Genomic DNA, 21,886 nt, shown 5'->3' with positions numbered 1-21,886 from the left:
TAGTAACTTAACAGCACAAATTGCATACTTATTAACTGAAGGAATAACCTCAAAAACATAAAAAAGTTCGTAGTTCATTCATACCAGTATTTCCTAAGAGAGAAGGAAAAACTGATACACTCTTTTTAGCCCGAGTGTGGATGTGCATGACTCTTCCAACCCCCCCCCCCCCCCCCCCAAAAAAAAAAAAAAAAATGTGGAAAGTAGGTAATGCCTTATATTATACATTCTGAACCCTGTGTTTTTACATTCATCTCAGGTTTTTTTTTTTTTAATAATGAATCTTTTTGGTCCTTTTTCTCTTTGGCTAACAAGGAGGGAAAACTGACCTCAGTGACATCAAAGTCTGCATCTGATTTCTCATATTGTATCTAGCCAGTTGTTATATACCTTCACGTGTTAGGTATGGTCTTACAACCCACATTTGATGCAGTTTTGCCTTTTGCCTCTAACTTTAAATTCAAAGTCTGTATCACATATATACAAAAGCAAATAACCATTAACAGCTGTATGCACTATTGTGAAAGTCCGAATATTACAGTGTAACAATGACAGGCCAAAAGACAACTCATCAAGACATGATAGGAAGTTTTCAAGATATTACTCTAAGTATATTAAAAGGAAATGCTTACTAATAATGTGCATGCTTGCTACCATTAAGGATATCCTGAAGATAATTGATTTTAATTTTCACTAGCATAAGTGACAATAAGCTCAGTACATTACCTTTGCCAGTAAATTGCTCATTTCAGTCATTACAAAAATAAATGGCACAAGTATGTGGATACAATTTCTCTCTCGCCTCCTCTTTCCATTTGCAATAAAAAATATAAAATGCATATTCAGCTGTTTAACTCCATAAAACTACTGTTTTGAGGGGTGTAAAATAGCTTTAAAAGCTTACTTCTCATGTGCTATCGTAACTTTCACATATAAACAGACTAGAATTTATTTACATTATTCATACCAGACTAGATTTTTTTCCCCACAACAGCATATAAGGCATTTCATGATTCATCTAAAATCTCATGTCAGGTTTACAGCCCTAAAATTTTTCTTCCTTTACAAAATTAATGCATTATATAACAAGTAAAAATTTTACTTTAGAAATTTTTCCTGCATGCTGATGATTAGCACACAGATCAAAGATAATTTGTGTTGTTACTACTTCAGTAACTGTAACATTCAAGTCTTAGTATGGACAAAGCATAAAACAATATATCAAAAAAGAAACAGAGCACAACAAATTACACTGCAAGTGAGACAAGAGCTGAACACAGGTTTCACAGCATTCCTAATAAAAATTATATTGATTTATCACATCCTTTGCATTTCAAAAATTTAAATAATTCTTTAACAAAATAAAGCAGAATAGTTTTATAGCATAGCACCACAATTTCAAAAGACAACAATGAATGTATTAAATCTGAATCACAATCCCGTGAATACATTCACATCCAAATACATCCAGGAATGACAGAGGTTGTTCTAACTGCTCTGTAATGTTGCAGAACATACTTGGACTTGTAATTACATGCAGTCTATAACAAAATTTACCACATTTGATACTTATAGCACAAAAATAGTACAGTCTGTAATCACAAATGGACAGCATTAACATTTTGAAAGGCAATTTTAATATGAAATAAATTATGCACATTATAAAATTTTATTCAGCTCCAACTAATGTGCTATCAATCATTTCTTAAAATTATTCCGAAAGTTGCAAATAGAATGTCTTTTTTGAAAAAAAATGCTTACTTCACCATTTGCTTACATCAGTGTGATTAGTTACTGATTAACAACACTAAATTTAGAATTATCTGTCAATTTCTATAAAACTTTGATTAAAAAATGATGTCAACATAATTCATTTTATGTAATAAAGTTTTACAGCATTAATCATCAACATTATACGTAACATTCATACATTATACAGATAAAAAAATGTCATACTCACTAACACTTTCATACACATGAGAGTTTAGATCTAATGTAGCAACTACATCCATGATATAACTTTAACTAAAAACTTTAAAACTGAGTCAGTAATTATAATAGTACAAAATAATGTTTAAAAGACACTATTTCCATAAATTCTGTTATTAAATGGAATAATTTTCCCATTTGTGGGATTATTCCCTCAAAATATATCAGTTTCAAAGTTTTACAGCCTTCAAAAATTTAAAACTAAATATTTAGTTTTATTAAATCAAAAAATAGGTTTTTGATTCTACTGTAATCAGAACATTCCAAATCCAGCAAAGTTATTGAAAGTGTTCTGAAAAACGAAGTTCTCATTTCTGGGTTTCATCAAGTTGAAAAGATTTCAGTGATGATGTGGTCATTGTGATCGTACGCTTTTCAGTACGCTGAGTAACTGACTGCTTTAGCATTCTTTGCTCTAAAGTTGTATTCTCATCACCCTGAAAAGTGGAATAATTGTTAAAACTAGATTCTGCAGTCATACTAGAATAACCTTGACTGGAATCATTTGACAAATCAAAAGTGCCTGCCACCTGTCGTGATGGAGTGCTTGTATAAATTCTAGTTTCTGTTTCATTATTACTCAGTGCACCATTTGTTTTACTCTGATCACTTGTTTTACTTCGTTCTTCTTTGTTAAATTTTGCAGGGCTATTGAATGCCTTTGAACTGGCAGTTTCAAAGCTTGATAGTTTACTAGGAGACTGCGTGTCCTTTGTGTCTGCCTCATCTAGCATACCACGAATGCTGGAATATGCTTTCTCCACTTTGCTCAAACTTGAATATAGCTTCTCTGGAGATGATACATTGCCATTTTGCGGTGTACTGTTATTGACTGTTGTAGAAAATGTGGTCGTGAAAGTGCCCACTGGAGACTGGCGCAAAGTATTGTCAAATGACCGTGTCTCATACCTGCAAATTGGTAGCATTTTTGTTTACATGGTGACATTGACATAAAGCAGAAATTTAATTAAAATTTATAACAACAGTAGAAAAGAGGTGGTTAATTTAATTCTATGAATAATCTACTTACGAGAAAATTTTTAAACTGTACACTTATTAAAAATACAGGATCAATATTGTACAGAGTGATAAAGTTTAGTAACGTGAAAAATATACCAGTAATAGCAACAAAAGCACATGTTTATAGAAATTACAAAAGTATGATAAAAACAGATGTTTAAATGAAGACAACATAATTATATAGCAGTCTGGAAGTAGTATTGTATATCACAAATAGTTTTAGAATATTACTGTACTGGAAGGAGAAAGACACCAATGTGGGCAACAAAATGTGATGTAAGTAATAGCAACGAAACATGTAGGAAATAGTGAATAAGAAGAAACTGTGGTTTGTTTAGGGTGGAATCCTCAAGTATATCATAATTATTTAACCCAGCAGGCACCTAAATATTTGGCTCTTTGAAAAAACAACTTAAGATAAATAAATTTTAAGCTCATTTTCAAAAAGGGCACCCAGTACAGAGCATTTGCTTGTGTCTGAAGTTGTTGTTCCTTCACGTATGTTCTGACCTATGGACATAACTTAATTTACCAGTGGGACTTTACTCTCTCCTTATAATTTTCCTTCTCTGTCAACGTGAGATGTCTACAGTTTGTCTGGAGCCATTTAGGGTGCTAATAGTCTCCTCACTGTTGAGACTCTCTCTCTCTCTCTCTCTCTCTCTCACACACACACGCGCACACACACACACACACACACACACACACACACACACACACACACACACACACACACACACACAAGAAGTATCTGTCAAGAAATCTCAAAAACTATTTCACAGTTTGCTGATATTCTCCTCGCAACTGAAAATGTCAGTTGGCTCTGGGTTATAAATGCTTCCAGTAGCACTGAACCTTCAGATTTTGGTATTTCTTCTCATGTTACCAGCTAATGTAAAGAACTATTGAAATTGTTATTTAGTACTATCACGTATCTGAACGCTACTTTTCTGACAGAAAATAATATGTATAAATCTCATAAAAACTATACTATCTATGTTAAGAACATTTCAGGCAGTAAGTAGATGCCTGCTATTAAGTATGTTTGACGGTCACTAAACAGTCTTTAAATAGTTTTGAGCTTTGTTTCACATTTCATTGCCTCCACCCTTCTCCCTTCTCTGAATCTAAATACAAGTTGCCCTCCCCTAGCTTAGATCCTGGGTATGCTCTTGGTCAGACTGAGTTACGCCCACGGTTTGATGGACTTGTGCCAAACATTTTATTTTTATTTATGCTTGCAATTCTGACTTTACTGTATGTTTGCACTTTCATGAGATTTTCCAGAAAAGTCAAATTATGGAAATCACTATTTCTCACTTCTTAATCTGTCTGTTAGGAGGTTGTACTATGCACAGTACCCTTTTAATAGCAGGTACTGTTTGCAGTTTGAAAAGCATCCTCAACTTTTCAGCTGTTTTTTTTTTTCTCTCAAGTGTACCTACTGTTCACATACAGGCCTTTACATCAGTTTTTTATGTCTGTGTGTAGGAACTGACGTGTTGTACTACAACAGTCATCACGGAAATCTAGGCAGCTGAAGATCTTACATATCAGTTCATCCAGCCTCACTCCATTTCATACATCACCACGTGATTTTGCAATACCTGAATATGGACAGGTGTTGACAAAATTCACTATTTGAGTGTAATTTATAGAACTTTGTTGAGTGAAAGTATTCTATTTTATAATTCAGTATGAGTGATACAAAAGAGCAACAGTCAGTGTCAAACACAGATGCTAGTCCAAGACATATTTGTGTACTCCCACACAGAATGGACACTTTGGAACAAAATAGATAGATAATATCTAACGTCAAAGTTTTTTGCAATCTTGCTCATGATGAGGAAGCTAAGTAGATCATTAACTTTATCCAAGTTCAAAAGCATGTGAAGTCTCTGAGATAATAGTGCAACACATTGGCAGCAACGTTAAGTTCTGCAGAAGGCTGAAGGTGTGGGTACTGTTTTACATCCACTCCAGAAAGGATTTAAATGGGGAGTAGATGCACCAGTATGGAAGAGGTCTATGGAACTGTATTTGGGTAAAACAATAGAGGACAGTTTCTCACAGCAGATACAACCTGTCCAGAACTAAATAACAAAACACAGTATGAGGTTTCAAAAATATCAATTTTTTTTTTTTTTTGTTAGAAAAGACACTTTTCAGTTCAGGAACTCAGAAAGTGCATCAATGGACAAAAATTTCTGGTCTCCTCTTTTTGCTTTACTGGCTACACATTTATTGGTATGACGGGCAAGATGCATATGATTTATTTGGATGAAATGAAGGTTTAGCAAAATCATACAAATGCAAATGATAATTAATTTAAACCGCCAGCTGCTGACAGGTGTTGCTGACATACATTGATGGGGACAGCTGAAAATGTGAACACCGATCTGGACATGAACCCAGGATCCCTGCTTACATGGCAGACGCTCTATCCATCTGAGCCATCGAGGACACAGATGAATAGCGTGACTGCAGGGACTTATCCCTTGCACGCTTCCCCTGAGACCCACATTCGCAACTGTCCACAATCTACATACATAATGTTCCTAATAGCAATGTATTTGGCACTGCTATAACCTTGTACGTAATACTTGGATACGCACTGCGGCACCAGACTGCTGGCACGCTACACTTAGAATATTCTGCCAATGGCATCTGTGGGGCCAGCCACCAGAGGCTGCCTGTGATGGGCCACATGACTTGTGTATACGGCATGGCATTTGTCACACCGTCCACCAGAGCCCTCCTCTTTATAAGTGCAGGGCAGCAGGCACTCACTCTCAAACTGTGTTCATATTTACTGTCAGCAATTGCCCGTACCAGTAAATGGATTATTTCTACGTTTGTGTCTATGTTCTGAACTGCTGTTCGCTTGCGTGTGGAAGAAGAATAAACCTTGGTTCACTGTCCCCATGCTGTTTTTTCTCTCTTAAGAGTACAATACAACTGGCAATTGGTGTGGTTTTCACTTCCATGAGCTCAGTCTATTTGGTTGTTCGTTCCACTCTTCTGGCCATGGAGGCAGCCTCCAATCTCTCCTTGAGTGGCAGCAGGCTCTTATCATGAACTTGTCGTACCACAGGGACTATGCAGGCTTTTACACCACTGGCATACCCGCTGCCCTTTGACCCTTATGACAATGTGGCCAAAGATGGAGGTGCTTATGAGAAGCTGCTTTGGCAACACTTCCTTGCTTTTGTGTCACTGATGCAAATAAGTTTAAGGCTTTGTTCCTTTCTTGGATTTCTCCTCGGATCTACCAATTGCTGTGCCAGTTAGTTATGCTCCAGGTACCTGCATTGCTTTCATTTGACAAAATGTGGAAGTAGTCAAATTATCACTATAAACACAATCATGTCATTGCAGAATGTGCAAGCCATCAGGAAAAGCTTTGTGGCAGACACTACTTGAGCCCACATGGCCTGTCATGCAAGCACTCTCTTGCGAACTGTATTCCCAGACGGGACAATAGAATAATGATGTCACACCAGCAGTACTTTATGTCAACAAAACTTACACTGGACATTACATTAGTCTTAGGGGCTTCAGAGCATGCCCATCAAGATCATCCAACTTATCATCAATGAATTATTGTTTGCAAGTATTGTTAGAGATAAACAGGTACAGGAAAAAGTGCAAACAAAAAGGAATTGTTTATTTGCATTTTAAACATCTTCACGCATATTACGGAAGAATAATGTAGACAGCAACTGTCATTATCAACACAGCATCCACGTATGTGATATGCAAAATAATCTACAGCTGGGAGTGAAACTTTTTAATACATACTGTGGAAGCAAGTTGACAATAAATGCGACACGTAACATTCCATTAGTTTACTATCACCTGTACCACTGCCACATATGGCAACTTGAAACCACTGTATCCCAGGGAGCACTGAGAATTAATTGGACATGCTCAGTGTGTGACCATTTCCTAATGTGAAATCTAGTCATTTGTGATTTCATTTAATGCATAGAACAAATATTACTGTTTGCTTACTTCAAAATATGAACACTATGAGCTGCAATTGGATAGTTAGCAAGAAAGCGAACTGTCAGCAAACATTTTCAATATTTATTCAGGATCTTTCTCCTAAGAGTCATCAGGTGCTTTGTCTCTGGTGTTTCAGCAGATACTTGCAATCATGCTTTTGCGAAGTGTAGCTGGAGTCAGCCCCAACAAATGCTCTTCACCATGTCTTTCATGTGGCAGCCAGCGTCAATGGAAAGTGTCATTACAAACAAAATGATACTTAAAATGGAATTTTATGTACCGATTTGACAGAGGGGTCTCAAATTAGTCTATCATTTTACTGATATGTGTTAACAGGGACAGAGAAACACAAGAAATAATGAGTACTCCATCAGAGACAGCAGCGCAGTGGACTGCGCTGACTGCTCCCACCAAGCAGGAGCATGTTACTCAGTCGTTGCTAGAGTACCTGTTATTCCTCATGTTTTAATGTCCCTGTTAACATGTGTCAGCAAAACAAGTATAGCAGTAGACTAATCTTATAGCGTTCTATCAAATGAGCACATAAAATTCTGATTTCAAAATAATTTTGTTTGAAACTGGAAACAAACCAATGCATTCTGTCAATGCCAGGCATTGCATGAAATATAATGAGTACTATTTGTTTGAGTTGGCACCAGCTACACGTTGCAAAACCAAAATTGCAAATATCTGCTGAAACATCAGAGAAAATGTGCCTGACAACTCTTAGGAGACACACCTGGTATAGTAACAGACAAGAACTAAGATCAAATCTCATGTTTTTACAACTGAAGTTACTTCATTGGGAGTGAAAGTCAGAGAGGACTATAGGCAGCTCGTGTTTCTCAATTTATAATTTGTTCATCTTCTCTTGTTTCCCAATCACAAAAACACCAATATTGATTTGTAGTTCAGAATGACTTATCCTTCACAGTATATCTGTGCCAGCTTACTACATCACTACTTATTTCCATGTTTCTTTTTCTTCTTTCTCATTTCCTGGAAACCCAGTGTTCCAAACTTTCAAAATACATTTTTAATTTTTTTATTGCTATATGTTTTGCTCTAGTTGGTTCCCATAAGCAACTATTAGCTTCTCTCACTAAATAATTTTGGAAAACTATGATAACTGTGTATTACACATTTACTGTCTCAAAAATTGTGTACCTAGAGAAAAAAGTTGACGACTGTAAATAACGATAAATAGTTAAAACAATGAAAGGACACAATTACTTTCAATGGCATGTTAACATGAAACATATGATGGAGCCAAAATCTATATTTATAAAGCAACCCACAGAGCATGTGATGTGACACTTATAACAACATCCAAATGTGATTCATGAGTGAGTGATTGTACATTACAACACTGGAAATTAATTCATTTGGAGCATCAAATAAACAAGTATTTACCTTGATGTGAATGATTCGTAAGTTTCAGGATCTGAATCTGATGGAGCTTCTCCTTTTAATTTGTACTTTGCTTGGCGGATAGCAGTCAACCGACTCCATGCTTCCTCCAGTTGACGTTCAATTCGCAGAACTTCAGATCTTGCATTGATTTCCTGTGCTATACCACCAACCATTCTCTGGTTCAGTACAAGGCTGCGCTGCTTCTCCTGCTGTGTTGCCTGCTGGGCTGCACGTACTAAGTTATCTGTTGCCCGTTTCACTGCATTGCCGGCAGCCTAGAGTACAATGATATTTTAAAAATATTTTAGACTATCTATGAAAATAATCTAAACAAATAGCTCATGACACTACAAGAAATATATATATATATATATGATATGGTTATAATAGAAGGAAACATTCCACGAAGGAAAAATATACCTAAAAACAAAGATGATGTGACTTACCAAATGAAAGTGCTGGCAGGTCGACAGACACACAAACCAACACAAACATACACACAAAATTCAAGCTTTCGCAACAAACTGTTGCCTCATCAGGAAAGAGGGAAGGAGAGGGTAAGACGAAAGGATGTGGGTTTATATGTGTGGATGGATATGTGTGTGTGTGCGCGAGTGTATACCCGTCCTTTTTCCCCCTAAGGTAAGTCTTTCCGCTCCCGGGACTGGAATGGCTCCTTACCCTCTCCCTTAAAACCCACATCCTTTCGTCTTTCCCTCTCCTTCCCTCTTTCCTGATGAGGCAACAGTTTGTTGCGAAAGCTTGAATTTTGTGTGTATGTTTGTGTTCGTTTGTGTGTCTGTCGACCTGCCAGCACTTTCATTTGGTAAGTCACATCATCTTTGTTTTTAGGTATATATATATATATATATATATGTGTGTGTGTGTGTGTGTGTGTGTGTGTGTGTGTGTGTGTGTGTGTGTGTGTGTGTGTGCACGCGCACGCATTTTACCTTCCAAGAAACAGACAGTGATTCAGTGATTGTAATCACATAGGATTTGGTGTTCTTTCAAGTGGAGCACTGTCACACCCTACATGCTGATTGATTATTAAACTTTACTTTGTACTTCTGACGCTACTCCTCTCACATATGAGGTGTGTTAGAAAAGTTTCAAGAATTTTGTAGTTGCTTGGGTTTCAATAGTTCAATTTCCACAATTTTTCATTGTTGTGTTGGTAAACATATCTGAACTGTATCTGTACACTGTTAGCCATATTGGATGTTTAGTCTGTCATCAGCTGTCAATAAGGTTACATGTGTTTCCTTGCAAGTGACAATTACTGATTTGTTTTGAAAATGGATCACAGAATTTGCATTAAATTTTGCTATACAAATAGAATAAAATGTAACACAAAGTTTTAGCAATGTCGAATATTGCTTTTGGTGGGGCGGCTATGAGTAAAACAAGGGTTTACAAGTGGTTAAAGTGTTTCCCAGATGGCTGTGAGCAAGTTGATGGTAATGAATATTCTGGACACCCCAGCACATCAACAACTCATGAAAATGTGGAAAAGGTGAAAGAAATGATTATGAACGATAGTAAGATCACAATCAGAGGATTTGCTGATGATATTCAAATATCACTTGGTTCATGCCATCTTTTTGGATGTTTTTGATATGAAACATGAGACAGCAAAATTTGTGCCAAATGTGTTGAATTTTTAGCAACAATAGTGATGAATGGAAGTTGCTCAGGAGTCACTAAACTGAGTCAACAATGATGCAGGACCACTGAAATGTATCTTAACAGGTGATGAAACATGGACGTATAGGTATGACTTTGAAACAAAGACTCAATTGTTGCTGCGGAGGCATTCTGGATTGCCACAACCAAAAAAAAAAAGCTCAGCAAGTGGGAGTGGGGGGAGCCCGGATCTGTGGTGAAATAATTCATGGTTTTTGCACAACAATAATGCACCCGCTCACACATGTGTTCATGAATTTTTGGTGAGAAACAATGCTGTAATGATGCTCCCAGCCTCACATTTACCAGATATGGCCCTGTGTCATTTTTTCTGTTGCCAAAAATAAAAAGAACCTTAAAGGGCCATTGTTTTACAAGCTTAGATGAGATTAAAAGTGCATTGCTGAAAGAGTTCAAGAAACTCATCATTGTCATCAGTGTAACAGCCCTCTGTAACCCTTAGCCTTTTGTAGAAGATTATTCAATTCTTCCCCATTTCGTGCCAAACTACTCCAATTTTGAATTCCAATTTTCTTTATGTCCTCTCTGACACCTTTCTCCCACCTTAGCTTGAGCCTCCCTACTCTCTGGTCCCTTCAGGCACTGTGTTGAATATCTTCTTAATCATTCTGTTGTTTGCTCTCAGTACATGTCCTGTCCATTTCAGCCTTTTAATCTTAATGTAGCTGGAAATGGCTGGTTCAGTATAGACATTATGTAACTCATAGTTGAATATTCTATTCCAGACATCATTTTCTTCCACTGGTCCACAAAGTTGTCTCAAGATCTTTCTTTCAAATATGCCAAGTTGCTTTTCATCAACTTTTGTTAATGCCCATGTTTCAGCATCATATTTTAGCAATGGCATTACTAAAACTTTATACATCATAACTTTAGTTTTCCTGAACAGCAACTTAGATTTCAGATATTTTCTGAGGCCATGGTAGCACTTTTGGGCAGACAACACTCGTTTTTGTATTTCAGAACTGACACTGTTCTTACAGTTTACTTTTCATCCAAGTGAAAGTACACACGTCAAACTTATGTTAACCAATTTCTATCTTCGGATGGAGGCTCATTTGGATAATCTTTCTTAGTTACTAGCATATATTTAGTTTTCCCTTCATTCTGTAGGTTCATCTTTCTAGCAACCTTTTCACAACTTGTAATGGATTCTTTCATTGTTCTTGGCATTCTTGCAATTATGTCAATATCATTTGGATATACCAGCACCTGAACTGATGTATACAGGATAGTCCCTCTTGTACTGATGCCCGCATCTCTTATCACTTTTTTCAAGGCTACGTTACACAGAAGGTAGGAAAATGAGCCTCCCTGTCTTACTCCATTTTATGTGATCACAGCACTTGCTAACATATTCTGTATTTTAATCTGATTCCAGTTGCCCACCATAGTAGTTTTCACTAAGGCAATCAATTTATTGGGAATATCTAACTCTTCCATTACTGTATAGACACATTACTGTCAACACTGCCATAGGCTGATTTGAAGACTATAATGAGGTTGTGTGTATCAGTTCCAAATTCTTTCCTCATGCCCCAAGTGAAGCGAAGAGTGAAGAACAGAGGGATGCTTTTTATGATGAGTTACCTGAATACAGTGAAACCCTGCTTTTACAATTTTCAAGGGCCTTCAAAAAATGGTGTAAAATGCAGGAAAATGTAAAATGTGGGAAATAACATTTTAAGCTGTAAAAGTTATGTATAGCATACACCCCCCCCCCCCGCACTTTCGCACTTCATGTATGTGCACATAATAGGCATCAAAATGGGAACTGCTAATTGGGAAGCAGAAACGTTTGACACAATTTCATACGTCATTTACGATGTTTTTGGAATGCCTGCTGCTGTCATTCATTATTTAAATAATAAAACACGGCATCAGTCGTATTTTTTCATGTTTAGTACATTGTGTTTCGAAAATTTTTTCTCAATATCAAGTGCAAAAATTTACATAAGTATTTTGTGTGGTGTTTGCATGTGTGTTGTTCTGCATCTCTTGAACTGTAGTCGTCTTTTTTAGGTTATCCGCTACAGTGCTTCCTGAGTTATGTAGAAAACCACACACACACGCAAACTATCGCTCACATTGTTTTTTTGTGTAACATCACAAAAAATACGTACATAAATATTGCACTTAAGAATGAGAATAAATCCTTGAAACACATTTTGCTCAGCATGAGAAGATATGTAATTCAAATTGTGTTTAAACCACAAACATTTGAGCAATGTAAACTTAATGAAGGTGTCAACTAACGCTACTAAGGGCCTAAAGATGAAACACACTAAATATGGTTCGACAGAGTTGTGATGACGATTACAACTATCACAAAACTGAGCATGTGCTGTAGAGTCAGTCTGGAAATGGTTGCAATTGGTCATCATATGTTTATTCGTACGAACCTAATACTCCTATCAGCCACCACACAGATATAGTTTGGCAGCGGCAGGAGATACGGAACGAATTGTCCCAACTTTTACACATTTACCAGTTTAAATCAGCAAAGTAGAGCACCCTGGTGTCAAGAAACTTAACCACATAATGTTTGTAAACACTACTTGACGGCCAACATCATACCAACGTCATTTTACGTCAGGTTCTCCCCCCCCCTCCCCCCCAAAGAACATCTTTTCATAAAGCGTAAATTGCGGGAAAATTATAAATATGTTGATGGAAAATCAGGTGTGAATTAACATTGTGGAGATAGAAAATTTGATGGCAGTTATAAAAAATGTTGTGAATGGCGGGAAAATGTTAATGCCACGGACGTGAAAGTGGAGTTACACTGTATACACTGAACGTCTGAGAGGAGGCTGTACGTTAATTTTTGGAAAGATGAATGCTAAAGTAGGAAAAGAAGATGAATATCAGTCTTTTATTGGAAAATACAGCCTACTTGATAGCTCAACTGATAATAGGATCAGACTCTTACACTTTGCTTCTTCAAGAAATATGGTAGTGAGCAGCACAACTTTTAATCACAAAGATATTCATAAAGTAATGTGGAAATCTCCAGAGGAAATACTTTTAACCAGATTGACCATTTCCCAGTAAATGCAAGACTTCTGTCCAGTCTAATGGATATTAGATATTATAGGAATGCTAATGTTGATCCTGACCATTAACTTGTAACAGCAACTATCAGGAGTCGAATGTCTAAGGCAAGGATAATTTCGTATTGATAAACTCCAGGAGCCTGAGTCTACTTGAAGATTCTCTGACTTACTGAAGGAAGACCTGGTGCACTTCTCTGACAGTGATAGTATCGAGAAAATATGGAAGACCCTAGCTGCTGACGAAGGTCTAGGAAGAGTAGATTGGACCTTACACAATGGCTGCTTTGATGAATAGTGGCACTAGTAATAAGAATTAAAAATGAAGGCTACAGGAGAATGCAACAAGTAAACCATACCTGAAGATCTATGAAAGATTACAGAAGAACAAGAAGAGAAGAAAAGAGGCTGCACAAAAAGAAAGAGAGAGCATGAAAGGAAAGAACTCAAAGAAATGGAACAGGTTAGAGGGATGAATTAAGTGAGAGCTTTTTACCAGACGATAAATAAAAGCTGGAAGGATTTCCAGCCAAGGACTAATTTATATAGAAATACAGATGGTTCAGTTTTGAGTAGTGATGAAGCAATATGTAGAAGATGGGCTCAACACTTTGATGAACTGTTGAATGACGGTACACTGAGAACCATGGAATCTTACCCTCTACAAACAGAAGGACCTCTGAAAAAGAGGAACCAGTACTGGAAAAAGAGGAACCAGTACCAACTGTTGATGAAATGGAAGCAGATATCAAGAAGCTGAAGAACAATAAGACCCCAGTATTGTATCTAATAATAGCAGAAATCATTAAAAATGCAAGAAAAGAGTTTGCCAAACATTTCCACGTGTTTGTAATTAAGATTTGATGGAAGAAAGTACCCCTGAAGACTGGAAAATAAGTGCCATATTCCCAACACAAAAGAAAGGTGATACTATAATCTGCTCAAACTATAGGGGAATTTGCCTATTACCTACAGTATATGAAACATTCTCCAACAAGTGAACATCTGCTGTTGATCAGACCTCCGCAATATGGCAGATACTAGAAAGGGCTATGAGGACTGGAAGAAGCACTGGCATAAGTGTACAATATCTAAAGAGGGCTACTTTATATTAGATGACATTAACGTACATGAATAAATAAAATTATCTGCAAAAAAAGAAAATTCCCACAAGTTTCTGAACACCCCTTGTACACAATAACTCTACCAGTATTTATTTGTAGTGTGATGTGTATGAATTCATATCATTTAAATAAATGATTAGTGATTTGAATTACTACAATATAATTTTTCATGAAGATTTAATTTATTTGCATCTATATCTTGCTTACACACAAACATTTATTCTTGCACCTTTTATAACCAAATCCCAAAAATAAGATAATTTTATTGATGTCTCTTCTCCAGCCTTGGAGTACAATTCTGTGTGGCTGAGAGATGAGATTCCTCTGCACTGTTCACAGTGTTACAGAAACTTCTGCCAAAGAGGACATTTGTCCATATCATCAATATAATAAATACGAATATCTCTTCTTTTGCATTTATGTAATATGTATTCAAATTGCACTACTCTCAGCATTGTGGCACTGCTCATGGTTTTCACAATATCAATTTGCTCTTGCCTCCTCCTTGTAACCAATAAATTTAAGGACATTAACAATTTGTTATCCCAGTTGCCTGCAAAGACTTTTCTAAAACCACTTTCCATGCTTGTAGTGCCAGGTAACATAGCACACTATTCTGAACTGGAATGTGAGCACAGAGAATCACATGACCAAGTTAGTTTCCATTACAGCAACAACAGTTCGCTTTTTCAAATAATATATGAAACTACGAACAGCTGAAAGCAAGGGGAAACTACAGCCATAATTTTTCCCGAGGGTATGCAGCTTTATGGTATGGTTAAATGATGATGGTGTCTTGTAAAATATTCCGGAGGCAAAATAGTCCTCAATTTGTATCTCTGGGCGAGGACTACTCAGGAGGGCATCGTTATCAGGAGAAACAAAACTGGATTGGAGCATGGACTGTCAGATCCCTTAATCAAGTGTGTAGAGTAGAATATTTGAAAAGGGAAATGGATGGGTTAACCTTAGATATAGTGGGAATTAGTGAAGTTCAGTGGCAGGAGGAACAAGACTTCTGGTCAGGTGAATACAGAGATATAAATACAAAATCAAATAACGATAATGCAGGAGTAGGTTTAATAATGGATAAAAAAAATAGGAATGCAGATAAGCTACTACAAATAGCACAGTGAATGCCTCATTGTAGCCAAGATAGATATGAAGCCATGCCTACCACTGTAGTACAAGTTTATATTCCAACTAGCTCCGCAGATGATGAAGAGATTGAAAACATGTATGATGCAATAAAAGAAATTATTCAAATGGTTAAGGGAGCTGAAAATTTAATAGTCATGGGGCAATGGAATTTGATGGTAGGAAAAGGAAGAGAAGGGAAAATAGTAGTTGAATATGGACTGGGGTAAGGAATGAAAGAGGAAGTCGCCTGGTACAATTTTGCACAGAGCGTAAGTTAAATACAGCTAACACTTGGTTTAAAAATCATGAAAGAAGGTTGTATAGTAGAAGAGGCCTGGAGGCACTGGAAGGTTTCAGATGGGTTATGTAATGGTAACAGAGATTTATGAACCAGGTTTGAAATTGTAAGACATTTCCAGGGGCAGATGTGGACTCTGACCACAATTTATTGGTTATGAACTGTAGATTAAAACTGAAGAAACTGTAAAAACGTAGGAATTTAAGGAGATGGGACATGGATAAGCTAAATGAAGCAGAGGTTGCAGAGAGTTTCAGGGAAAGCATTTGGGAACAGTTGACACGAACAGGGGAAATAAATACAGTAGAAAAAGAATGGGTAGCTTTGAGAGATGAAATAGTGAAGGCAGCAGAGGACCAAATAGGTAAAAAGACAAGGGCTAGTAGAAACCCTTGAGTAACAAAAGAGATATTGTATTTAATTGATGAAAGGAGAAGATATAAAAATGCAGTAAATGAAGCAAGCGAAAAGGACTATGAACGTCTCAAAAAATGAGATCGACAGGATGTGCAAAAAGGATAAGCAGGGCTGGACAGAGGACAAATGTAATGATGTAGAAGCATGTATCATTAGGGGTAATATAGATACTGCCTACAGAAAAATTAAAGAAACATTTTGGAGAAAAGAGAACCACCTGTACGAATATTAAGAGCTCAGATGGAAAACCAGTCCTAAGCAAACAAGGGAAAGCGGAAAGACTGAAGGAGTATATAGAGGGCCTATACAAGAGCAATGTACTTCAGGGCAATATTACGGAAATGGAAGTGGACATGGATGAAGATGAAATGGGAGATCTGATATTGCGTGAAAAATTTGACAGAGCTCTGAAAGACCCACGACAAAACAAGGCCTCAGGAGTAGACAACATTCCATTAAAACATCTAATGGCCTTGGGAGAGACAGCCACAGGAAAACTCTTCCATCTGGTGAGCAAGATGTCTGAGACAGGCAAAATACCTTCAGACTTAAGAAGAATGTGATAATTCCAATCCCAGAGGAAGCAGGTGATGACAGGTGTGAAAATAATACACTCAATATGTTGGAAAAATTATACATTTAAAGTCAGTGGCAGGCATAAAACGTCATCCAAAATTGTACTGAATGCTTTCTCAGAAAATTATTTTGAACACCTAGTTCATGAGACCACTTGAAGCGTAAATGGTTGTGAAAGTATACTTGACCTATTAGCAACAAATAATCCAGGACAAATACTGAGTATCGTGACTAATACAGGAATTAGCAATCACAAGGCAGTTGCTGCTAGGCTGAATACCATAGCACCTACAACCATTAAAAAAATGCAAAGAATATGTATTTAAAAAATCTGATAAAAATGATTTTAACACCTTTTTAAGAGACAATCTTCACTACTTCTGATCTGATCTTGTAAGCGTAGAAAAGTTGTGGAACAATTTCAAAGATATAGTATCAACAGCAACTGAGAGATATATACCACATAAATTAACAAGTGATGATACTGATCCCCCATGGTACACAAAATGGGTCAGATGACTGTTGCAGAAGCAGCAAATAAAACATGCAAAATTTATACGAACGCAAAATCCCCAAGACTGGCAAAGTTTTGCAAAAGTTCAAAATATAGTGCGTACTTCAATGCAAGATGTGTTAATAATTTCCACAACGAACTTCTGTCTAAAAATCTGGCAAAAAAACCAGAAAGATTCTGGTTGTATACAGCACACCAGTAGCAAGACGCAATCAATACCTTTACTGCACTATAACAATGATTAAGTCACTGATGGCAGTGCCATTAAAGCAGATTTCTTAAACACCGTTTTCCGAAACTCCTTCACCAAAGATGACAAACTAAATATTCCTGAATTCCAATCAAGAACAACTGCCAAGATGAGAAACCCAGAAGTAGATATTCTTGGTGTAACAAATCAGCTTAAATCACTTAATAAAGCCAAGGCCTCCAGTCCAGATTGTATACCAGCCAGGTTCCTCTCAGATTATGCTGATACAATAGCTCCATATGTAGCAATTATATACAAACACTCACTCACAGAAAGATCCATACTTAAAGACCGGAAAATTGCTCAAGTCACACCAATACCCAAAAAGAGAAGTAGGAGTAATCTGATGAATTACAGGCCCATATCACTAAAGTCGATTTGCAGTATGGTTTTGGAACATATACTGTATCCCAACATTATGGAGTACCTCAAAGAAAACGATTTATTGACACACAGTCAGCATGGATTCAGAAAATATCGTTCTTGCTAAACACAACTTGCTCTTTATACTCACGAAGTAATGAGTGCTAACGACAGAGGATGTCAAATTGATTCCATATTTTTAGATTTCCAGAAGGCTTTCTAACCGTTCCTCACAAGCGTCTTCTAACTAACCTGCATGCCTATGGAATATCGCCTTAGTTCCTGTCAGAATGGTCACAGTTCATAGTAATACATGGAAAGTCATCGAGTAAAACAGAAGTAATATCCGGTGTTACCCAAGGAAGTGTTATAGGTCCTCTATTGTTCCTGATCCATATTAATGACATAGGATACAATCTGAGTAGCCGTCTTAGATTGTTTGCAGATGATGCTGTCATTTACCGTCTTGGAAAGTCATCAGAAAACAAAAAAGAATTGCAAAATGATTTAGATACGATATTTGTATGCTGCAAAAAGTGACAACTGAGCCTGAATAAAGAAAATTGTGAAGTTATTCACATGAGAACTAAATGAAATCGACTAAATTACGATTACATGATAAGTCGCACAAATCTGAAGGCTGTAAATTCAACTACGTACTTAGGAATTAAAATTACAAATAACCTAAATAGGAACGATCACACAGATAATGTTGTGGGTACAGCAAACCAAAGACTGCGATTCATTGGCAGAACAAGAACACTTAGAAGGTGCAACAGGTCTACTAAAGTGACTGCTTACACCATGTTTGTTCACCCTATTCTGGAGTATTGCTGTGCGGTGTGGGATCCGCATCAGGTGGGACTGACGGATGACATTGAAAAAGTACAAAGAAGGGCAGCTGGTTTTGTATTATCCCGAAATAGGGGAGATAGTGCCACTGACATGATATGTGAAATGGAGTGGCAATCATTAAAACGAAGGCATTTTTTGTTGCGACAGGATCTTCTCATGAAATTTCTATCACCAGTTTTCTCCTCCGATTGTTAAAACATTCTCTTGGCACCTACCTACATAGGAAGAAATGATCATTACAATAAAATAAAAGAAATCTGGGCTCACACAGAAAATTTCAAGTGCTTGTTTTTCCTGCGCGTCGTTCGAGAGTGGAATGGTAGAGAGACAGCTTGAATGTGGTTCACTGAACCCTCTGCCAGCAGATTTCAGATAAACATGAGAACAGCTTAATGCTCATAGGAACTGGATGCAGGACAACAATTTGAAAAATAAAAGGATGCTCCTTATATCACAAAAACAAACCAGTGGTTTTCCAATAAATATTATAATGACAACAGAATCAGGAATTCTTATCTTATTAAGAAAATATTTGTTGTAACTTTTCTTTAATTTTTTATTTTTTACTGTGAACTAACACGCTGGTTCTAGCAGTAGACAAGCAGTTTACTGCTGCTGTGTTTAAGCACTTCACCAGAAAATGTACAACCAAAATAAATGTGACTAACGCATCAGCTCAAGGTCAGAAGACCCATCACACAATAACACACTATGACAAATAGCTCCTTAATATTGCTAAAAAATATTTTTCTCTTATGTGGAAATAGAAGATAGGCATAAATGTCACAAATTGTATTATGAAGAATTATCATGTAAAGATGGTAACAAAAATTTCTAATTGTGGTATTAACAAAGTAAGAAAATTGTTAATTTAGGAAATTTCTGTAGCAACAATTTGGTACTGCTGTAGATATTTTCAGTTTTAATTGAAGCATTATAAAGTTGGGAGTCTGGAATACTACGGAGACAGGATATTTACAAGTAAAAGGAAACTTCTTGAATGTATTTTCCTAGTTTTCCACAAGTTACACCAGCAATGACTACATTAATCCACAAAGAGGTGTTAAAAATTTGGGCGACAAATAAAATAACGATCACACTAACAGATACAGTGCACAATATACTCTTTCACTGCATGTGCTGGAACGCAGTTGATGGGAACAAGCGTAAACCTAATAAATAACAGCCTACCAACTGAGGTTATATTGTGCTATTTGTTTGATATTTCTAGAGAAATTTACACACTGCCAATGCAATGCTTCACATTAACAGAGAAATAGCAAAGAGGAGATGTAGGAGGGAGATTAACAAGCTTGAATAATTCCGACAAGGGTCAGAAAAATGATTAATCTTTAGATGACTATATCTGTGCTCACTGGCTTTGAATATGTTATTCACATTCAAACCAAATGAGTTCTTAGTTTGAGATACATAATTACTGAACAAATCAGTAATTACTGAAAGTACATTTCAGTAAAAATGTGCATTTTTTTTATGAACAGGCTGTTGCTACTATCGTGATCTTTCAGTCTGAAGAATGGTTTGCTGCACCACTTCATGGTAGTCTACCATGCACAAGCTGCTTCATCTTTGAACAACTACTGCAACCTAAATACATGTGAACCTTCTTACTGTAGTTAAGCCTTGATCTCCTCCTAAAATTTTTACCGTGCACACTTCCCTCCACTATCAAATCAACAATTTCTTAATGCCTCAGGACATATCATTTTCTGGTACCGAGCGACGCAGGTTTCAAATCCGCGCCATGTTTCGAATCCGCGCCACACGACTTGGACCTCGATTACCACTGCTGTTCTGAGTGTCTTGCTCGGTTGTCAGTCATTGTTCATGTTCGTCGTTTCCCCTACATCCATTTTGTCTGTTTGCAGGCTGCTCCCGTTCGGTCCCGCCACGCTTCTGTTCATGGCAACCCTGCGACCAGAACAGTCGCGGTTACAACATTTTGGCGACGAGGTAAATGGTTGTAGTTGTTAGCATGGAGGTGAAGTTGGTCTGTCTTCTGGAGCAACAGCAGCAGCTCATGCAGCAGCAGCAGCAGCAGCAGCAGCTCCAGTTAGACATCTTACAGCAGTCGCTGCAGTTGCTAATGAACGAAGTTGATGCAAAGGGCGCACTACCACAACAGCTTCAGAGTCCTCAGGTGTCCAATGCTCTCCCACGTCCGCCATCGTTCCCCCTTTTAATGATGCTACAGAAGACTGGGAAACATACTTTCATCGGCTGGAACAACATTTCATGGCTTTTCAAATCATGGATGACTCCTTGCAGTGGTCGTCGTTCGTGTCTTGAGCCCCCCCCAAGACACGTTCTTTCCTCTCCGCTCGCCTCTCGACTGGAGTTCCACCAGTACCATAAACAGCCTGGTCAATCTTATCGTTCCTGGGTCACGGAGTTGCAGGGTCTCAGTCATTGATGCGATTTTATGTGCACCAATCAGCAGTGTAGTAAGGTTTCATATGTGGACTCCCTGATCCGGGATGTGGTGGTTAAGCTGGCTCCCGATCCCAATTTACGCAACGCGGCATTGAAACTCGATAACCCCTCCTTGGAAGAGATTCTCCACATTGCCCACTCATTTGAAATTGCTCAGGCGGCTAACGAGCGTCTCGTGGTCGAAAGTGGGGCGATCGATGCGTCTCGCCGGGTTCCACCCTCATAATGTTTATGTGGCCCGGCCAACAGAGGCCAGCACAGTCGGGACTCCCCCTGTTCGACGTGTCTATGGCATTGGCACCTCTGATTGCCCCTCATCGTCAGTCGCGCGGCCCACTTCCATCTTGCCCACAGTGCTTTACTGCACATTCTCAAGCTGATTGCCCCACTGCTGGATAACGTGCCCACTGTGCGACAAGGAGGGCCACATCCAATCGGTTTGTCGTAGTCGCTCGCCTCGCTCCAGTCTGGCCCCTCCTGGGCCTCAGGATACTGTACATGCTCTGCAAACGGTCGTCCCACTGGATGACCCATCAGCGCTGAAGCTTTTTCTCACGCTCCGCCTTTTCACTGAGGATGTCCATTTTCAGGTCAACAATTGGGCCACCGTCTCCCTGATTAATATGGTGACATATACCAGCCTGGGCTATCCAGAGTTGTCACCTCCCTCTCGGCGTTTGGTCACCTGCAGAGACAGTTCCAGTC

At 37.8% G+C, this 21,886-nt stretch overlaps 1 protein-coding gene across 1 annotated transcript in view; it reads right to left on the bottom strand.

Moving 5' to 3' along the window:
• Positions 1-258: 258 nt before the first annotated feature.
• LOC126184950 (talin-1) overlaps positions 259-21,886 on the bottom strand; it is a 272,457-nt gene continuing 250,829 nt past the window's right edge. The window contains exons 44-45 of the mRNA XM_049927624.1: positions 8,431-8,705; positions 259-2,898 (exon numbers count right to left, since the gene is read on the bottom strand). Coding sequence (XP_049783581.1) covers positions 2,298-2,898; positions 8,431-8,705 — 876 coding nt within the window. The 3' untranslated portion in view covers positions 259-2,297. The remainder of the gene's footprint in view (positions 2,899-8,430; positions 8,706-21,886) is intronic.

Source organism: Schistocerca cancellata, chromosome 4 (genome assembly GCF_023864275.1).
Source record: "Schistocerca cancellata isolate TAMUIC-IGC-003103 chromosome 4, iqSchCanc2.1, whole genome shotgun sequence".
NCBI lineage: Eukaryota > Metazoa > Arthropoda > Insecta > Orthoptera > Acrididae > Schistocerca > Schistocerca cancellata.
The sequence above is the reverse complement of the archived record's forward strand: the minus strand, read 5'-3'. Positions and strand labels throughout refer to the sequence as shown.